Source organism: Labrus bergylta, chromosome 6, assembly GCF_963930695.1.
Source record: "Labrus bergylta chromosome 6, fLabBer1.1, whole genome shotgun sequence".
NCBI lineage: Eukaryota > Metazoa > Chordata > Actinopteri > Labriformes > Labridae > Labrus > Labrus bergylta.
Window position 1 is genome coordinate 23,491,779 of NC_089200.1, and position 13,689 is coordinate 23,505,467.

A 13,689-nucleotide genomic window follows, 5' to 3' on the forward strand; every position below is an offset into this window, starting at 1 on the left:
CAACTAAACCGGAAAGTCTTTATATCGGAGGTATGCTCATAAAAACAACTTCACATTTGAGAAATAACCCTGAATACATATAGAGGAATGTAGAGAAAATAACAAATATATTAAAAAAGTAAATTAATATGGGATCAAAAGAACCAAAAGTAATATTACTCTAAAAAGTTTTATTTACACATCTATTCATTTCTGATTGTGTCCTCTATGTACACACACATATTCAGTATGAATACATCAATTTTAATTTATCACATTCAGGAAAAAAGTAAAGTTTTCCAAAAATACAGAACATATGAGAATATTTTATACTTTCTGTTTTTTCAGGAACAACAACAAAACACAAACTCTTGGTGTCATCTCCATTTTTTGGATGTTTGAGAAATGTGAAGCTGAATGGACTTCATGTTTCTTTTGAGAACAGATCCAGATCTGTTCATCCAGTCACCATCAGAGGATGCCCGGCAGAATAAAGACATGTAAACAATGCATAACACACCAACTTCTTCTTTTTTTTTTGTAAACAACTTAGTTTTTTTACAATTACAAAAGTAACAAAATAACTCCCACTGTCAACCCTCCCGTCACCACCAGTCCCAGAAAGAGATAAACAGATACATATAAACATAATAACTTCATACAATATGAAGGTTCATCCTCAAAAAATAACAAACAATTGACAACTTTTCAGGGATTGCACAAATGTATTTTCAATTTAAATAACACATCATTTTTAAAGCACTGAAACAAACAAAGAGATGGTCATATTTTAAAATCTTTCCGCTTAAGGAACGGAAGAATCGTTCTTTTCCATTAGTAATGTCTGTAGTAAAAATGGATTTAAAAGTCACACTAAAGACAGAATTTCACTCGATGATCAACCTATTTTTTGATTAATGACCATCATTGGTTGCAACTTCAAAGTGTCTTAAATTTGAATAATTTTTTATCTTTTTTTTATCAATTCAATCTTTACATTATTGTATGCATTTGCATGTAATTTAGCTCACATTTTGTGTTTTGTTTTGAAAAATCTGTGCTGTAAAATTAAAACAACTTCCCTGGGATCAATAACAAAAACACTTTGTCCTTTGGTTTTATAAAATAAACACTCTGTTCTTTGTTTTTTTTAAATAAAACACTTTGAACTTTGGTTTTAAAAAATGAAGCACTTTTAACACTTTGTATTTTGATTTTTTTAAATAAAACACTTTGAACTTTGGCTTTGAAAAATAAAACACTTCGAACTTTGGCTTTGAAAAATAAAACACTTTGAACTTTGGCTTTGAAAAATAAAACACACTTTGTCCTTTGATTTTACAAAATAAAGCATTTCTTTACTTTGGTTTTACAAAATAAAACACTCTGTTCTTTGGCTTTACAAAATAAAACACTCTGTTCTTTGGTTTTAAAAAATAAAACGCTGTTCTTTGGTTTTAATGTCGAAATTTTTCAAATCTTATCGAAAATGCTCATGAAAAAGTTTTGTTGAAAATTTTCATGAAAAAAATTTGACCACGGACCAGTCAAAATTTTTCAGGAAAAATGTTTGACCAAACTTTTCTTGAAAAAATGTTGACCGCGCCCCTGTCAAAAATTTTAGTAAAAAAATGTTGATCACGGACCTGTCAAAATTTTTCATGAACAATTTCGACCATGGACCTGTAGACAATTTATAAAAATGTTGACCTGTGGACATTTTTCTTGAAAAAGTGTTGTCTCATCATTTCCCAACTTGCCTGAGGAATTACCCATGGAGTCTCTTTTTTCCCATACTGCTCCAGACATTGCTTCACATTAAATGTTAAAAAGAAACTTGACTCACAACTCACACTACCAATAATAAACTATGCCGACATTGTTTACCAAAATGCATTTAAAACTGGTCTTCATCCCCTTAATGTTTTACATAACAGACTGCAGATGTATACTAGGTTGTTCTTTTTTTACACATCACTCTACAATGACACACTCAGCTGGCTCCCTCTCAATGCAAGACGTCAATTTCACTGGTATCAAGGTTTTTTTCAAATGTATTAACTTGTGTCAGCACTGTTTATGTTTATTTGTCTCTGTGTATAGACTGAGCCTCTCTTCTCTCAGGTGTTTAGTCTGTTGTTGTAATGGTTGTAGTTTATTGTTGTTGTTGTTCTTAGTGTTTTGTTTTGTTTTGTCTTTGTATATGTTTGTTTGGGACAATATTTTTTAACATTTTGACTAACTGACAGTTTCGTAACTGGGAACAAAGTAATTCAAATATCCAGTCCCACCCACAAACAAAGGAAATTCAAAACAAAGTTATGGATCATTTCTAACCTTTTAATAAAAATTATAAAATGAAGATTTGGATTTGAGAACAATAAATGCTCCCTCTGTAAAAGCCATATTTAGACACCGAACATCTTTTTGTATTATGCTCTCATACTCAGTGGATCTGGAGGCAGTTCATGGAACGGTTATACAGCAAAACTAGTGACCTGATTTTCTGGTTACAGGTTTCTGTCACTTTAATGAAATTGAACCCTATAAGCACCTTAAATTCATTAAAGCCAAACTAATGGTAAAGGGACTTGAGCTTGTTTATTTCTAGTCTTCTGACTACTCAAAGCTCTTTTACATCGCCAGTCACACCTACACATTCACACATTGATGGTCAAGGTTTCTATGTAAAGTGACCATCAGAAGTAACTAATCCTGTTCATACACACTCATACGCCGCCGTGTCTTGCCCAAGGACACATCGCACATGTTGCTGCAGGTGCTGGGGATCGTTGAGAGACGATGAGCCAAAGGTCTCTTAAATGTAGTCAAGAATGACCTCACAAATTAAATGTCTCAAAAGGTTTGTAATTATTATTATTTATTTTTTTTGTTTTTCTTGTTTATTTATTTAGTATTATATATTCTGCAGTGCTATGATTTTATTTTTCTAAGTGATCTAGTTTTGTTCTGCTTAAGGATTTATGAATGTTTGCCTTACAGTTTGTAAACGTGTATGAACTACAAGAAAGTTAAAAAAAAAAAAGAAAAGAAAAGAAAAACCGCTTTCTATTGTGTCAGACACATAAATCAGACATTGCACTCCTCAGTGTGGTTTGTAGTGTAACACTGACTTCATCCAGCAGGGGGCGGTAATGCAACACTAACAGATGCCTACTGCCATAAAAAGCCACCGAAGAAGATCAACCTACCCCACCGTCTTGTTCGACCCCTTGGTGAAGCACTTCAGCTCATTTGACTGCTGCTGCCAGAAGATTCAGAAACACTGTTGATTTACTGACTCTAATATGTTTCTAAAGCTTTGTGCTGGACGGAGTTCTTTATTATGGTAAGAGAAGAATGACAGAAATGACTGCTGTGTAGTTGGCTTTCTGAAACCGGTCCGTTCCTTAAGCGTGCTTTTGGCCGTACATCCGATGTGTCTCTTTTACCCTGTTGTGTGTGTTTTCTTTAACAAGCCTGTTCAACATCTAGAACAGAGGAAATGACTGCGGAATACACTGTCAAAAATGAATACTTGTGTTTTGTATGTGTTCACCAGGACAGTGTCACCACTCCGCCTGCACCCTGCAGCGCTGCTCCATAGTCAAACTCCTCATCTGAACTCCAACAGGACCTCAGTGGTGCGCTGTGGTCGTCAGAAATATGAGAGATTATACCCAGTGATGCTGGTCCGGCCCGATGGATCTACAATCAATATCAGATACAATGAACCCAGACGCCTCCTCTTGGTTTGTACACTCTCTTCTTGACTCCCTGCTCTGTTTAGGGCTTCTAATGTCTCATTAATTTGGAGAGAGAAAACAAGTTGTTGGTGCTGTTATTTTAAAGAGTAAATTCTGCATGCAATTGGCATTCATTAAAAGTGTAGGCACTGATCACCTGAAAGCACCTTCAGCTCACAGGTCAGGGTTCCACTCAGTTTGTCAAACTTGCTCTGTTATCAGGCCCATCATTTACAGTTTTCACGATTATACACACAGCTTTGTACACATTTTAAAATTAAAAATTAAAACTGAAGTCACTGACACATCCTAACCCTTGCTTTGTTTTTATTTTTAGGATAACTGTGATGACATCAGTATAAAGTCATTTGATTACTTTGTCCAGCTTATGCTCTGTACAGTTTACTTTTATATAGCTTTTAATGACCTGTTGAGAAATTCTTACCATTATAATTAAATAGCAAGTCACATTTTGAATAGCAGTCTTTATTTATTGAAGATCTCTTGCAACATCCTGCTCTATTACAAGCCTAACCTATCTCTGTTAATATGTACAAAACAAGATATTAAGACAAACCACCCTACAACATATGTGATCATGATTATTAATGTTTTGTAAGTTGATTGGTGTTTCTCTTTTGTGTCAAAGATGCCAGTGAACCTGTCCACTGTGTCTGAAGAAGAGCGTCGAGCTCGGCAGAAAAAGAGAGAAGTAAAGAGAACGGTCAAACAGACAGCCGTCGACTATGAAGATGACTTCAAAGCTGACAAATACAGCCACTTCTGGAAGAAGAAATAATGTCTATTTGACAACTGATTATTTTTCTGAATGTAAACCATATACGTTCCATCATCCTTTCAATAATTCTCAATTTATTTTTCCTTTTGTCTTTTTATAAATTGGAAATATTAATAAAGACTTAAATTGTGGGGCAATGAAACCCAGACCCAAGTACATTTTAATTGCAGTTTGACAAAGAACATGAAGTACAGTAGTGTTACAGTTTTAAAGTTTGACTCTTTTTCTTTTTTTTGCTTATTCAAAGTGTACCCTGATGTGTTATCTGACAAACATGGAAATGTAACAATGTTAAATTAATAAATAGTGTTATTTGTAAGCCTGATTTTGTTTTCTTTGAGACACTAGCTGACCTCCATACTCCCATTAACCCCTGATCTGCTGCACCTGAAGAACATCCTAAATCAAAACCAACTGCAGTCAATCAGATGCATGGCTTCAGCCATCATTTTTCCCTTTCTTGGAGTATTTGTTTTACATTGTTTGGCAATAAAGGTTATTTTTGACTCCTTTATGTTGCTGCCCCTGAGCCAGGGATGTAACATATTAGGGCTCATCTGGGAGAGAATATCCATGATGTGTGGATATGTGTGGTATGTGTGTGTTTTGTAAGATTTATTTTTGGGCTTTTTGTCCCTTTAATGGAGAGATATGACAGTGGACAGAGCTAGAAATCATGGAGAGAGAGAGAGTGGGGAATGACATGGGATTTGAACCTGGGCTGCCAGCTTTGAGGACTATAGCCTCCATACATCGGGCGAGTGCACTAACCACTGCGCCACCAGTGCCCCAATATTGTGTGTTTTTTGTGTAACTTTTTACACTTTTTTTGTCCTTGTTACTTTCCTGGTTTAGATTTTGCTAAGGTGTTTTGGTCACTTCATTAGGTTAAAATGTTGTTGTTGATGGCCCCATACGGCCACCTTACCTAATACCTGTAAAGGCTTTATATATGATTTTTTGAACCAGCAGATGTCGCCCTTGAGCACCAGCATGAAACCAAAACAACTTGCGCTGCATTGTTGTGTTAGCATGCTAAATGCTAGAGTTCTTTATTATGCTCGTATCTTTACACTGCATGTAAATTTACCTGAAATGAGCGTGATCTAGAAACACAGTTAAACAGTGAGTACAGTATGTTATTCTTCTTTTCTCTAGTCCCTCAATTAAACAACTTTTATTCGCGAGGGGAGGAGTCAGCTGGCCGTCCGGGCGATGTAAACAAACTGAAGATAGGACTCTGAAAACTCTGAAAACATCACAGACAGTGGGAATCAGGTGTCAAACCCATTGTAGACAGTCATGACTCACGGTTATTTTCAGAGGATATACTTGATTTCAATTTTTTTTAAGTGTGATCGCATATAAAGCCTTTAAGGTGTCTTATCTGTGTGGTAAATTGTATTCTTACTTTTATATAACAAGCAGTCTTTCATTTTGAGCTGCAAGCACTCCTTTCCACTAGGAGGCGGTAGTGCATCATGCTCTGGTTTGCCAGCCTCCAGGAACTTGCAATGAATAAGGATCTCGCGAGAGTTGCGTTCCTCAGAGTGTGTCCTTGCTAAATCCGAGATGGGGTACTGGGACCTACAAGAAGGCACAGACTGCGTCGAAAAAACATGGATAACTACCAAACTGGCCACAGCTTTGGGTGAGCATCAGCAGGGGTACAAAATGAAGGACTGTTGTGCCATGCCGCGATTCTGAACGTACTCTTTAACAAAAGTTAAACGTGCTTGATGCTTTGAGCTAGCATGCTAGCAGAGAAATGGTAGGCTCTGCTTGCAGGTCACCGTCACAACATAAACATCTAAACCGATTCTACTTTGGTCAGGCCCGGTTCAAAATAGCAAATGTATTAGTGTGATCAAAAGTAACGATACGTGATCGCTTTCAACAGATAACTTCAACACTGCTCTATCTAAGAGTAACCTTTAACCCTTCAGCTTTTTAGAAACATTTAGCAGGCTCTTTGAACGCCCTTCATTGCACCTGTAAACATTCAGCTGTGATCTGCTTTGCACCTTACAGTGTTAACAAACCTCCAGAAATGTGTTTTGTTAAATAGCTGCGTTTGTTTTTTCTTTAAAGTTTTAGATTCCACACATGAATGCCCAGAGTTGAGGACCAACATAGTTATTTTTTTCTAGAGAGGGTTTTTAATCAAGAGGTTAAAATCTAAATGTTGGAAATTACTTAAAAAAAACACAATATCTTTTTAACAAGGTTACATATTTTCAGTGTTTCTTCTTTTTGTCCAAACACTAAAAATGAAACCATAGCATGTTTTGGTAATTTGTGGGGTTATAAATCATGAAGAGAGAAGAATTCAGAACCATTTGAGTTAATTAATAATTATAACTGGGACACCACAGAGCAGGGCTGATCGGGCCTGGTTGCAGCCAGTGCTGGACTGGGAAGAACATTTGGCTTCGGCCCCTTACAGTCTGTCAAACACGACATAACTGTACGTCATCCAGGTGTCACCTCTTAGAAGGTCTATAACATCATTCCCCCCCCCCCAAACCATTACAAAGCTGATAAGTGAGTGCCGTAAACACATACAGTATCAACTCACAGGTGTGTGTGTGTGTGTGTGTGTGTGTGTGTGTGTGTGTGTGTGTGTGTGTATGTATAATATTTACCTTTCTCAAGTAAAATTAGAAAACAAAAAAGTTGGCAACTATTTAAAAAATATAATTTATTCTAACTTACTACTAAAAACATTTTATCTCAATTTTAACAAAATTACATTAACTGTTAATAACAATTAAATATATTTCCAGGAATAATGTAGATGATTAAAATGTACATGAAAATACTTAAAGATAGAGTCAGTAGTTTTTTTTTTCTCCTGAAAATGAATATAGACTTCTAGTAATTCTAGTAATAAGTAATGCCACTCCATCTTTCTGACCTCCATACATGTGTGGTGGTGACTGTGTCCGCACAGACCTTGTCCTCTGCCTGTGTTATGATATTTAGGTTGACGCAGGTGACAGCATCTTGACTAAAGGTCTGGAGTTTAGGCTGCATTACATATCTAAGGGGGATTGTTTTGACACTCATGTTTGTGGGGAGGGAAAGTGGTATAGATGGTCCTGTGTAAGGTATGATTGGGCCAGCCAGCTGTAGGAGTGTGCAATATATATCCTACAAATTAATATCTTGCTTGTTTTAAAAATTGTTGTTTTAACAATGTACAAAATAACAATATCGAGTATGTCACTCATTTTGAAAAACACCTTTCTAAACAGCCTGGAGAGTCCACTTGAATTCACTGCATATGATCAAGCCGAGCAGGACCGACTACTACGCATGCTCATTGAGAACACAAGCAGTGTTCCCTCATCACAACAAGCCGAGATAGCATAGCTGTCTTCATGGCTCAAGTGAAAAATAAGTAAACAAACAGCGCCATGAGACGATACACAAACACCACCTCCAACCTGCAGACTCCAATCTGCAGACTATTTTGGAAAGCGGTAGCTGTTAAAGAAAGCTTGCCGAGGAACTTGTTCCACCATCTGGGAATCAACCACCGTACAGAATATGAAGAAAACGGAAAGCTTCAGGAGTGAGCGGTCAACCGGGACCGAGCAGCTCAGGGGCCTGTTTCAGAACACAGGTTTAGTTCGAACACTGAGTCTGTGCAACATTAAGCTCTGGTGATTAGACGCTCCTAAACAGAGGTTGTGGGTGCTGCTGGCTCACTAAGTGTTAGCGCTGTTTGTGGAAAAAGGCCCTAATACAGTCTCTCGGCACAGAGGGGGAACATGCACTAGCAGCAGCATTAATGTGTTATCTACACATCTTCACATGCTTGAAATGACAAGGGAAATATAAGAAAGATTAGGATAATCATGACACACAGAGGAACCATCTTAAATAAGTCTAATATATGTGACTGTGGTCTATTACTCCACGTCATGTTGCCATGTATATGGGGAGAGATGGTGGTCCACACTGCCAGACAAATGTGTAGAAATGTATCCCAGACCTGCTTCGTATTGGCCTCAATGAGTCCTGGGTGTGTTCACACCTGTAATTAAAGCTATCCACTTGTGTTATGATCACCATGCTGATACCAGATGTAAACAGGGTTATAGTCAGCCCTAAATGAGAACTTTGAATTAATTTTTGATTTCATGTTTTTATGTTTCTATGTTGTTTCAGGCCTGGTAGGTTCAGCCTATCACATAGTGGCATACCAGCCTGATTCTGCACTGGTGGCGTTACAGAGGGCAACCAACACAACTGTCACCATGGGTAAATATACACTTTGACATTCAAACTTTGAAGAGTACACATTTATCTCGTCTTTGAGCCATATTTGAAAAGAATCCCACTGCTTGAAAGTGCAATGAGAAAGTTTTTCCTTCTTGATAAATCTTACTGAGAAGCTATGAAACTGTTTCAAGGTATTGTTTTTATTATTATTAGTTATTATGTTGTATTCATAACTTAAAATAAAGTCTGTCTATCATTACTGATGAACCTTCTACTGTGTTCACATCACTTAAGCGAGACAGTACATGGTACACAGAATATCCTAATAGTGGGCAAGAATAGGAAGGTAAAATGTGATTAGGTCATCAGAGAAAACAGCATTGAGTACAACACTGCTGTCAAAAGAATATTTTGAGTTTTTACTGTCCTTTGTGACAGAATTTACAACTGAATGTCCTAGCTCCATGACCAAGTTAAAAAAACATGGCTGCTCTTCGCGGCTTCTGGCAATGCTTTTTTCCATTCCAAAGGTGATTGTGGCGTGTAGGTGTTGAATCTTGATCCGTCATTCACACGATGAAGGATTTAAAAGGAATCAGACTGATTGTGATTTGCCCTCTTCCCTTAGAAAAGATGTCATGTACATTTTATTTATGAAGGAGATTGCACGGTGTGGCTGTTTGAACATAGCATGGAGGTTCACCTAGAATATTCTACTGATCCTTTTTAAATAGGTTTGACACGACCCACAGAAAACTGTTACATGCACAGTAACATTGAGCTGCTGTTGGCCAGATAACAGGACTGGGTTTAAAAAAATCGATTTAATTCGATTTTAATAAGAATTATGATTCATAAAATCCACAAATCGATCTTTTAATAGATTATATTCCCTTTCCCCCCATCCATTCAAATCAGTTTGTCTTTGTATGACTGGGCTGTAACGTCTGTTTCAGGCTCTAGTTGTTTCTCATTGGCCCTTACATTACAGCGTATGACAGATTCAGCCTCTGATTGGCCGACAGAGCCACAACGCAATGATTCTGGATGAACTGTTTTACGAGGTGACTTAATAAGTACGTTCATGTAACTGTAACTTTTTTATGTAAACCTGAACTTTTTTGATAACCTAAACGTGTCATAATATTTATTCTTCATCTTGTCGTCTTCAACGCATTTATGCTTTTTTTGTCCTCGTATTGCTGCAACTTCAATATCTCAATAAAGGATTTTCTTATCTTCATGCTATTGGCACCCTGGCAAAGGCTGTTCTTGCCACTAGGCCAAGGCTGTTATTCAGCTTGTTTGAAAAGGTTGTTTTGTTACCAAAATAAATGTTTGTTGACGTAAATGATATCCATAGCTGAGCAGAATCTTTTACTCCTCACTTCTCAGACATAACACTAAATATAAAGTGATGATGCACTAAAGTATATCTTCTTCTCTAAATGTTGAAGTACTTATCATTGCATTCTGTAAATTGAAAGAAAAAGTGTTATCCTGACATGTGTATCCATCTGTGTTGTACCAGCCACCATGGGAGCCATCTTTGGCATGGCGACGTGTCTCACTGCTCAGGCTCGTGAAGCCCCAGATGACCCGGTTAATTACTTCGTTGGAGGCTGTGCCTCTGGGATCTTCCTGGGAGCAAGAAGTAAGTACCAAACCTAAGTTCTGGCAACAGAGGAATCTAGGAATCTGGGGCGGAAGTAGCTCAGTCTGCATGGCCCTGGGTTGGGAGCCGGTTAAAGTCCTGGTGCGGACCAAGTCTGGAAAGTGGTCTGGTAGCTGGAGAGCTGCCAGTTAACGTCCCTTGAGCAAGGCACTGAACCCCCCACCAGCTCAGGAGTGCTCGCTGTGGGCAGCCCCCTCACTCTGAGACCTCTCCATTAGTGCATGTCCATTGGACTAGTTTGTTCATTTGTGTTTATTTCAGCCTGTGTGTGTAGCATGTTCAACAACAGAGTGTAAAATCCCCCTGTGGAATTAATAAAATATATCTTAGATGTGTAAATATATATTTATGTTTGTTTATATATATTCATACACAAACAAGTATGCCTGTTGTAGAGAATTAAAGTGCTTAATTGTGTGATTCAATTCTGATAATTATTGTTTGATGGCAGAGAAACTGTAAAAAATAATGCTACGCTTGCCTTCCAGAAGCTTTACTGACTGCTGTGTGTGTGTTTCTATCCCCAGCACACAGTGCTATGACTGGTACGACAGCGTGTCTTGGACTCGGGACTGTGGCATTCTTTACGAAAGTGGGCAAGATGGAGGGATGGAAGATAATTGGACCCCCCAAACTATGAGCAGGATGCTCCAAGAGTGTTTGTTGTAAAAGAGTTAATTTAATAAAGGTCTTGTGAAAATAATACATAAGTAAGTTCATTTTATTTAGTCAGAGGGGGGCGGGTGTCCAATTGTCTGAAACCATGGTGTTATTTTTAAATCAATTAATTTGAACCAGCCGGATGCCTTTTTTCTCCTTCTCATGTTCTCTCTCACACAAAGGTGAAATCATTGGAGGAAGGATGTGAGCTATATGAAATAAAGCATGCAGTTTGAGGAACAGCATCAAAAACTAAAAAGGAGGATACCATTAGGACTATGTGACTGTTGGCTAGTTAGAAGAAACAGTTGAAGTTACTAAAGTGTGGGCTTGAAATGAGCGAGTAGGTCTTGATCCTGGATTGAGTTTAAATAAACAGTTTTATGAAGATTTTCTTTACCTCAAAGGGAAACACTTCAGCTTTGTTGGTGGGATGATGGTAAGGCACTTTAAATGCTAGTTTCATCTTTGAGAAGAAAGGATGTGTGTTTTTAATTAAGTCATTTAATTGATTAGTCAAGTTTCTTTATTATTAAATGACGTAGTATAAAGTGATCATTCTAATCATACTAGTTGGGGACGTAAATAGTAGATTTCAAATAGCTATGATATAGTGAAAAAGACAAGTTAGTTTTACATCCACAAATTATACAGACGTATATAGAAAATAAATACCACAGCTTTGTTCAAATGGTATGCCTGTACTTCAAATAACCTTGCTAAAAAAATAGGTGTAGCATTCACAGTTTGGGATTCACCATTGAAATAAAAAGAAAAACGTAAACAAGTTAATGATGGTTTGTACACAGGAGAAATGCGGGCAATGTTATCAACATAATGGATTGAAGACATCAGTCATGAAAAGAAATTGTAATTTAGATACGCTACTAACTCCAGTTCATCATTGATAAGCAAAAGGTAGCCGTTCAGACAGTACATCTGTTGAGAAACTCAAAAAAACCTGTATGCTAAGGAACCCAAATGATGACCGTAGGCAAGGCAACTTATTTATAGAGCACATTTCATGCAATAAAGGCAACTCAATGTGCTCTACTAAAGACTACACAAACACAAGGCTAAAATAGGAGTACTGGTCAAGTCAAGAAGAATAAAATAATTTGTTCAAGAGACATAAAAACAATTAGAGCGCATGATAATTATTTGTGAACTGCAATGATAACAAATTGAAAAATAAGGTTTAAGCTTTAAGGCTGATTCAAAGTGCATGAAAATTGAAATGTTTTTAAGCTAGATTTGAAAATGTTTAGGTTTTGAGCACATCTAATCTTTGGTGGCAGCTTGTTCCAGTTACTGGCAGCGTAGTGATTCAATTCTGTTTTGTCTGGACTCTGGACTGAGTATGGGTACAGCAAAGAGAATAAAGGGACATTAAACTGCTGACATATGCGCAACTAAAACATACCTGACATAAAAGAACTGTACAGTAAAATGAAAATGAAAACATCCGTTGACTACAAGAGGGAGGGAAAGGTGGAAATGCAGTGGAGAAGATGTAATGTTTATGATGACGTGCTGCTGCCCTCTTGGCCAGGTCACCTTGTGAAAGAGATCTTGATCTCGATGGGTTAATAACTGGTAAAATAAAGGTACTGTTAGAGCCATTTGTGTGTTCAGTATGTATGTGTGCTCTGGGTCACAGTAGGGGGGCACATTCACTTTGGGGTTGGGAAGGTTAGAAGGTAGAGGAAGAGTTAATCACGGACAGGTGAGCAGCCCACCGTGAGAGGCACTCAGTGTTTGACTTGATGTAGTGGCTTGATCTTGCTTATCAAAGAGTTTGAGCCACTGAGGGGCTGATAGACTACCGCACTTCATTGACGCGCTGTTGAAATGTATCGTGAATGGAACATTTATCCTGGCTTTGTTTTACATTCATGTTATAGTGGAATAAGTGTATGTAGACATCCAGAATATGTATTGTAAATGAACGATTCAGATAAACCCGTTTTGAGTGTGACAGCACGGAGTTGATTGAATTATTGCCACGAAACACGGAAACAGCGTGTCAATGAAGTGCGGTATCAGCCCCTCAGTGGCTCAAAGTTTCGATAAGCAAGATCAAGCCACTACAGGTACAATTTAAAAAAAAAAAAAAAAAAGGTCAGGAAGGTGGTTCTAAAATATCTAAAGGGAGAATAGGAAGAACAATCAGTAAAAACTAAAAAGTATAAACTAGTTCAAGACAATGCTTTTGGCTCACAGTGTAAGGTAAAGCAGGTAAGCTGTGAGGGAGAGGAAACATTAGAAAACCTTATTATTCAGTATAACAGGTATGAGGATGAGAAAAGAGGACTGCCAATGAAACTGGCTGTATGTAATATTTTACGAAGAAATTCCATGGTTAGTCAAAGTCAACTTTATTGTCAATTTCAAAATATGCCAGACATACAGTGGAATCGAAATTGCGTTTGTCTCCGTCCCGCGGTGCAATACAACCAAAATAAGATAAAATAAAATAATTTAAAATAGATAAAATAAAATAAGGTAAAATAGATAAAATAAGATAAAATAAAATAAGGTAAAATAGATAAAATGAAATAAAATAAAATAAGATAAAATAAAATAAGGTAAAATAAGAT

General features: G+C 37.2%; 3 protein-coding genes across 3 annotated transcripts in view; all 3 read left to right on the forward strand.

Moving 5' to 3' along the window:
- lama3 (laminin, alpha 3) overlaps positions 1-1,702 on the forward strand; it is a 22,878-nt gene extending 21,176 nt beyond the window's left edge. The window contains exons 37-38 of the mRNA XM_065956046.1: positions 1-30; positions 328-1,702. The exon at positions 1-30 is cut by the window's left edge and continues 84 nt beyond it. Coding sequence (XP_065812118.1) covers positions 1-30; positions 328-473 — 176 coding nt within the window. The 3' untranslated portion in view covers positions 474-1,702. The remainder of the gene's footprint in view (positions 31-327) is intronic.
- A 1,469-nt stretch (positions 1,703-3,171) lies between these two features.
- mrpl55 (mitochondrial ribosomal protein L55) lies at positions 3,172-4,843 on the forward strand. The gene is made up of 3 exons (XM_020631893.3): positions 3,172-3,328; positions 3,542-3,731; positions 4,375-4,843. The coding sequence occupies exons 1-3, from the start codon at positions 3,288-3,290 to the stop codon at positions 4,522-4,524; spliced, it is 381 nt and encodes a 126-aa protein (XP_020487549.1). The 5' UTR covers positions 3,172-3,287; the 3' UTR covers positions 4,525-4,843.
- Positions 4,844-6,016: 1,173 nt separating this feature from the next.
- On the forward strand, positions 6,017-11,139 carry ndufa11 (NADH:ubiquinone oxidoreductase subunit A11). Its single transcript, XM_020631891.3, has 4 exons — positions 6,017-6,175; positions 8,701-8,793; positions 10,286-10,408; positions 10,957-11,139. The coding sequence occupies exons 1-4, from the start codon at positions 6,097-6,099 to the stop codon at positions 11,067-11,069; spliced, it is 408 nt and encodes a 135-aa protein (XP_020487547.1). The 5' UTR covers positions 6,017-6,096; the 3' UTR covers positions 11,070-11,139.
- Positions 11,140-13,689: the final 2,550 nt, after the last annotated feature.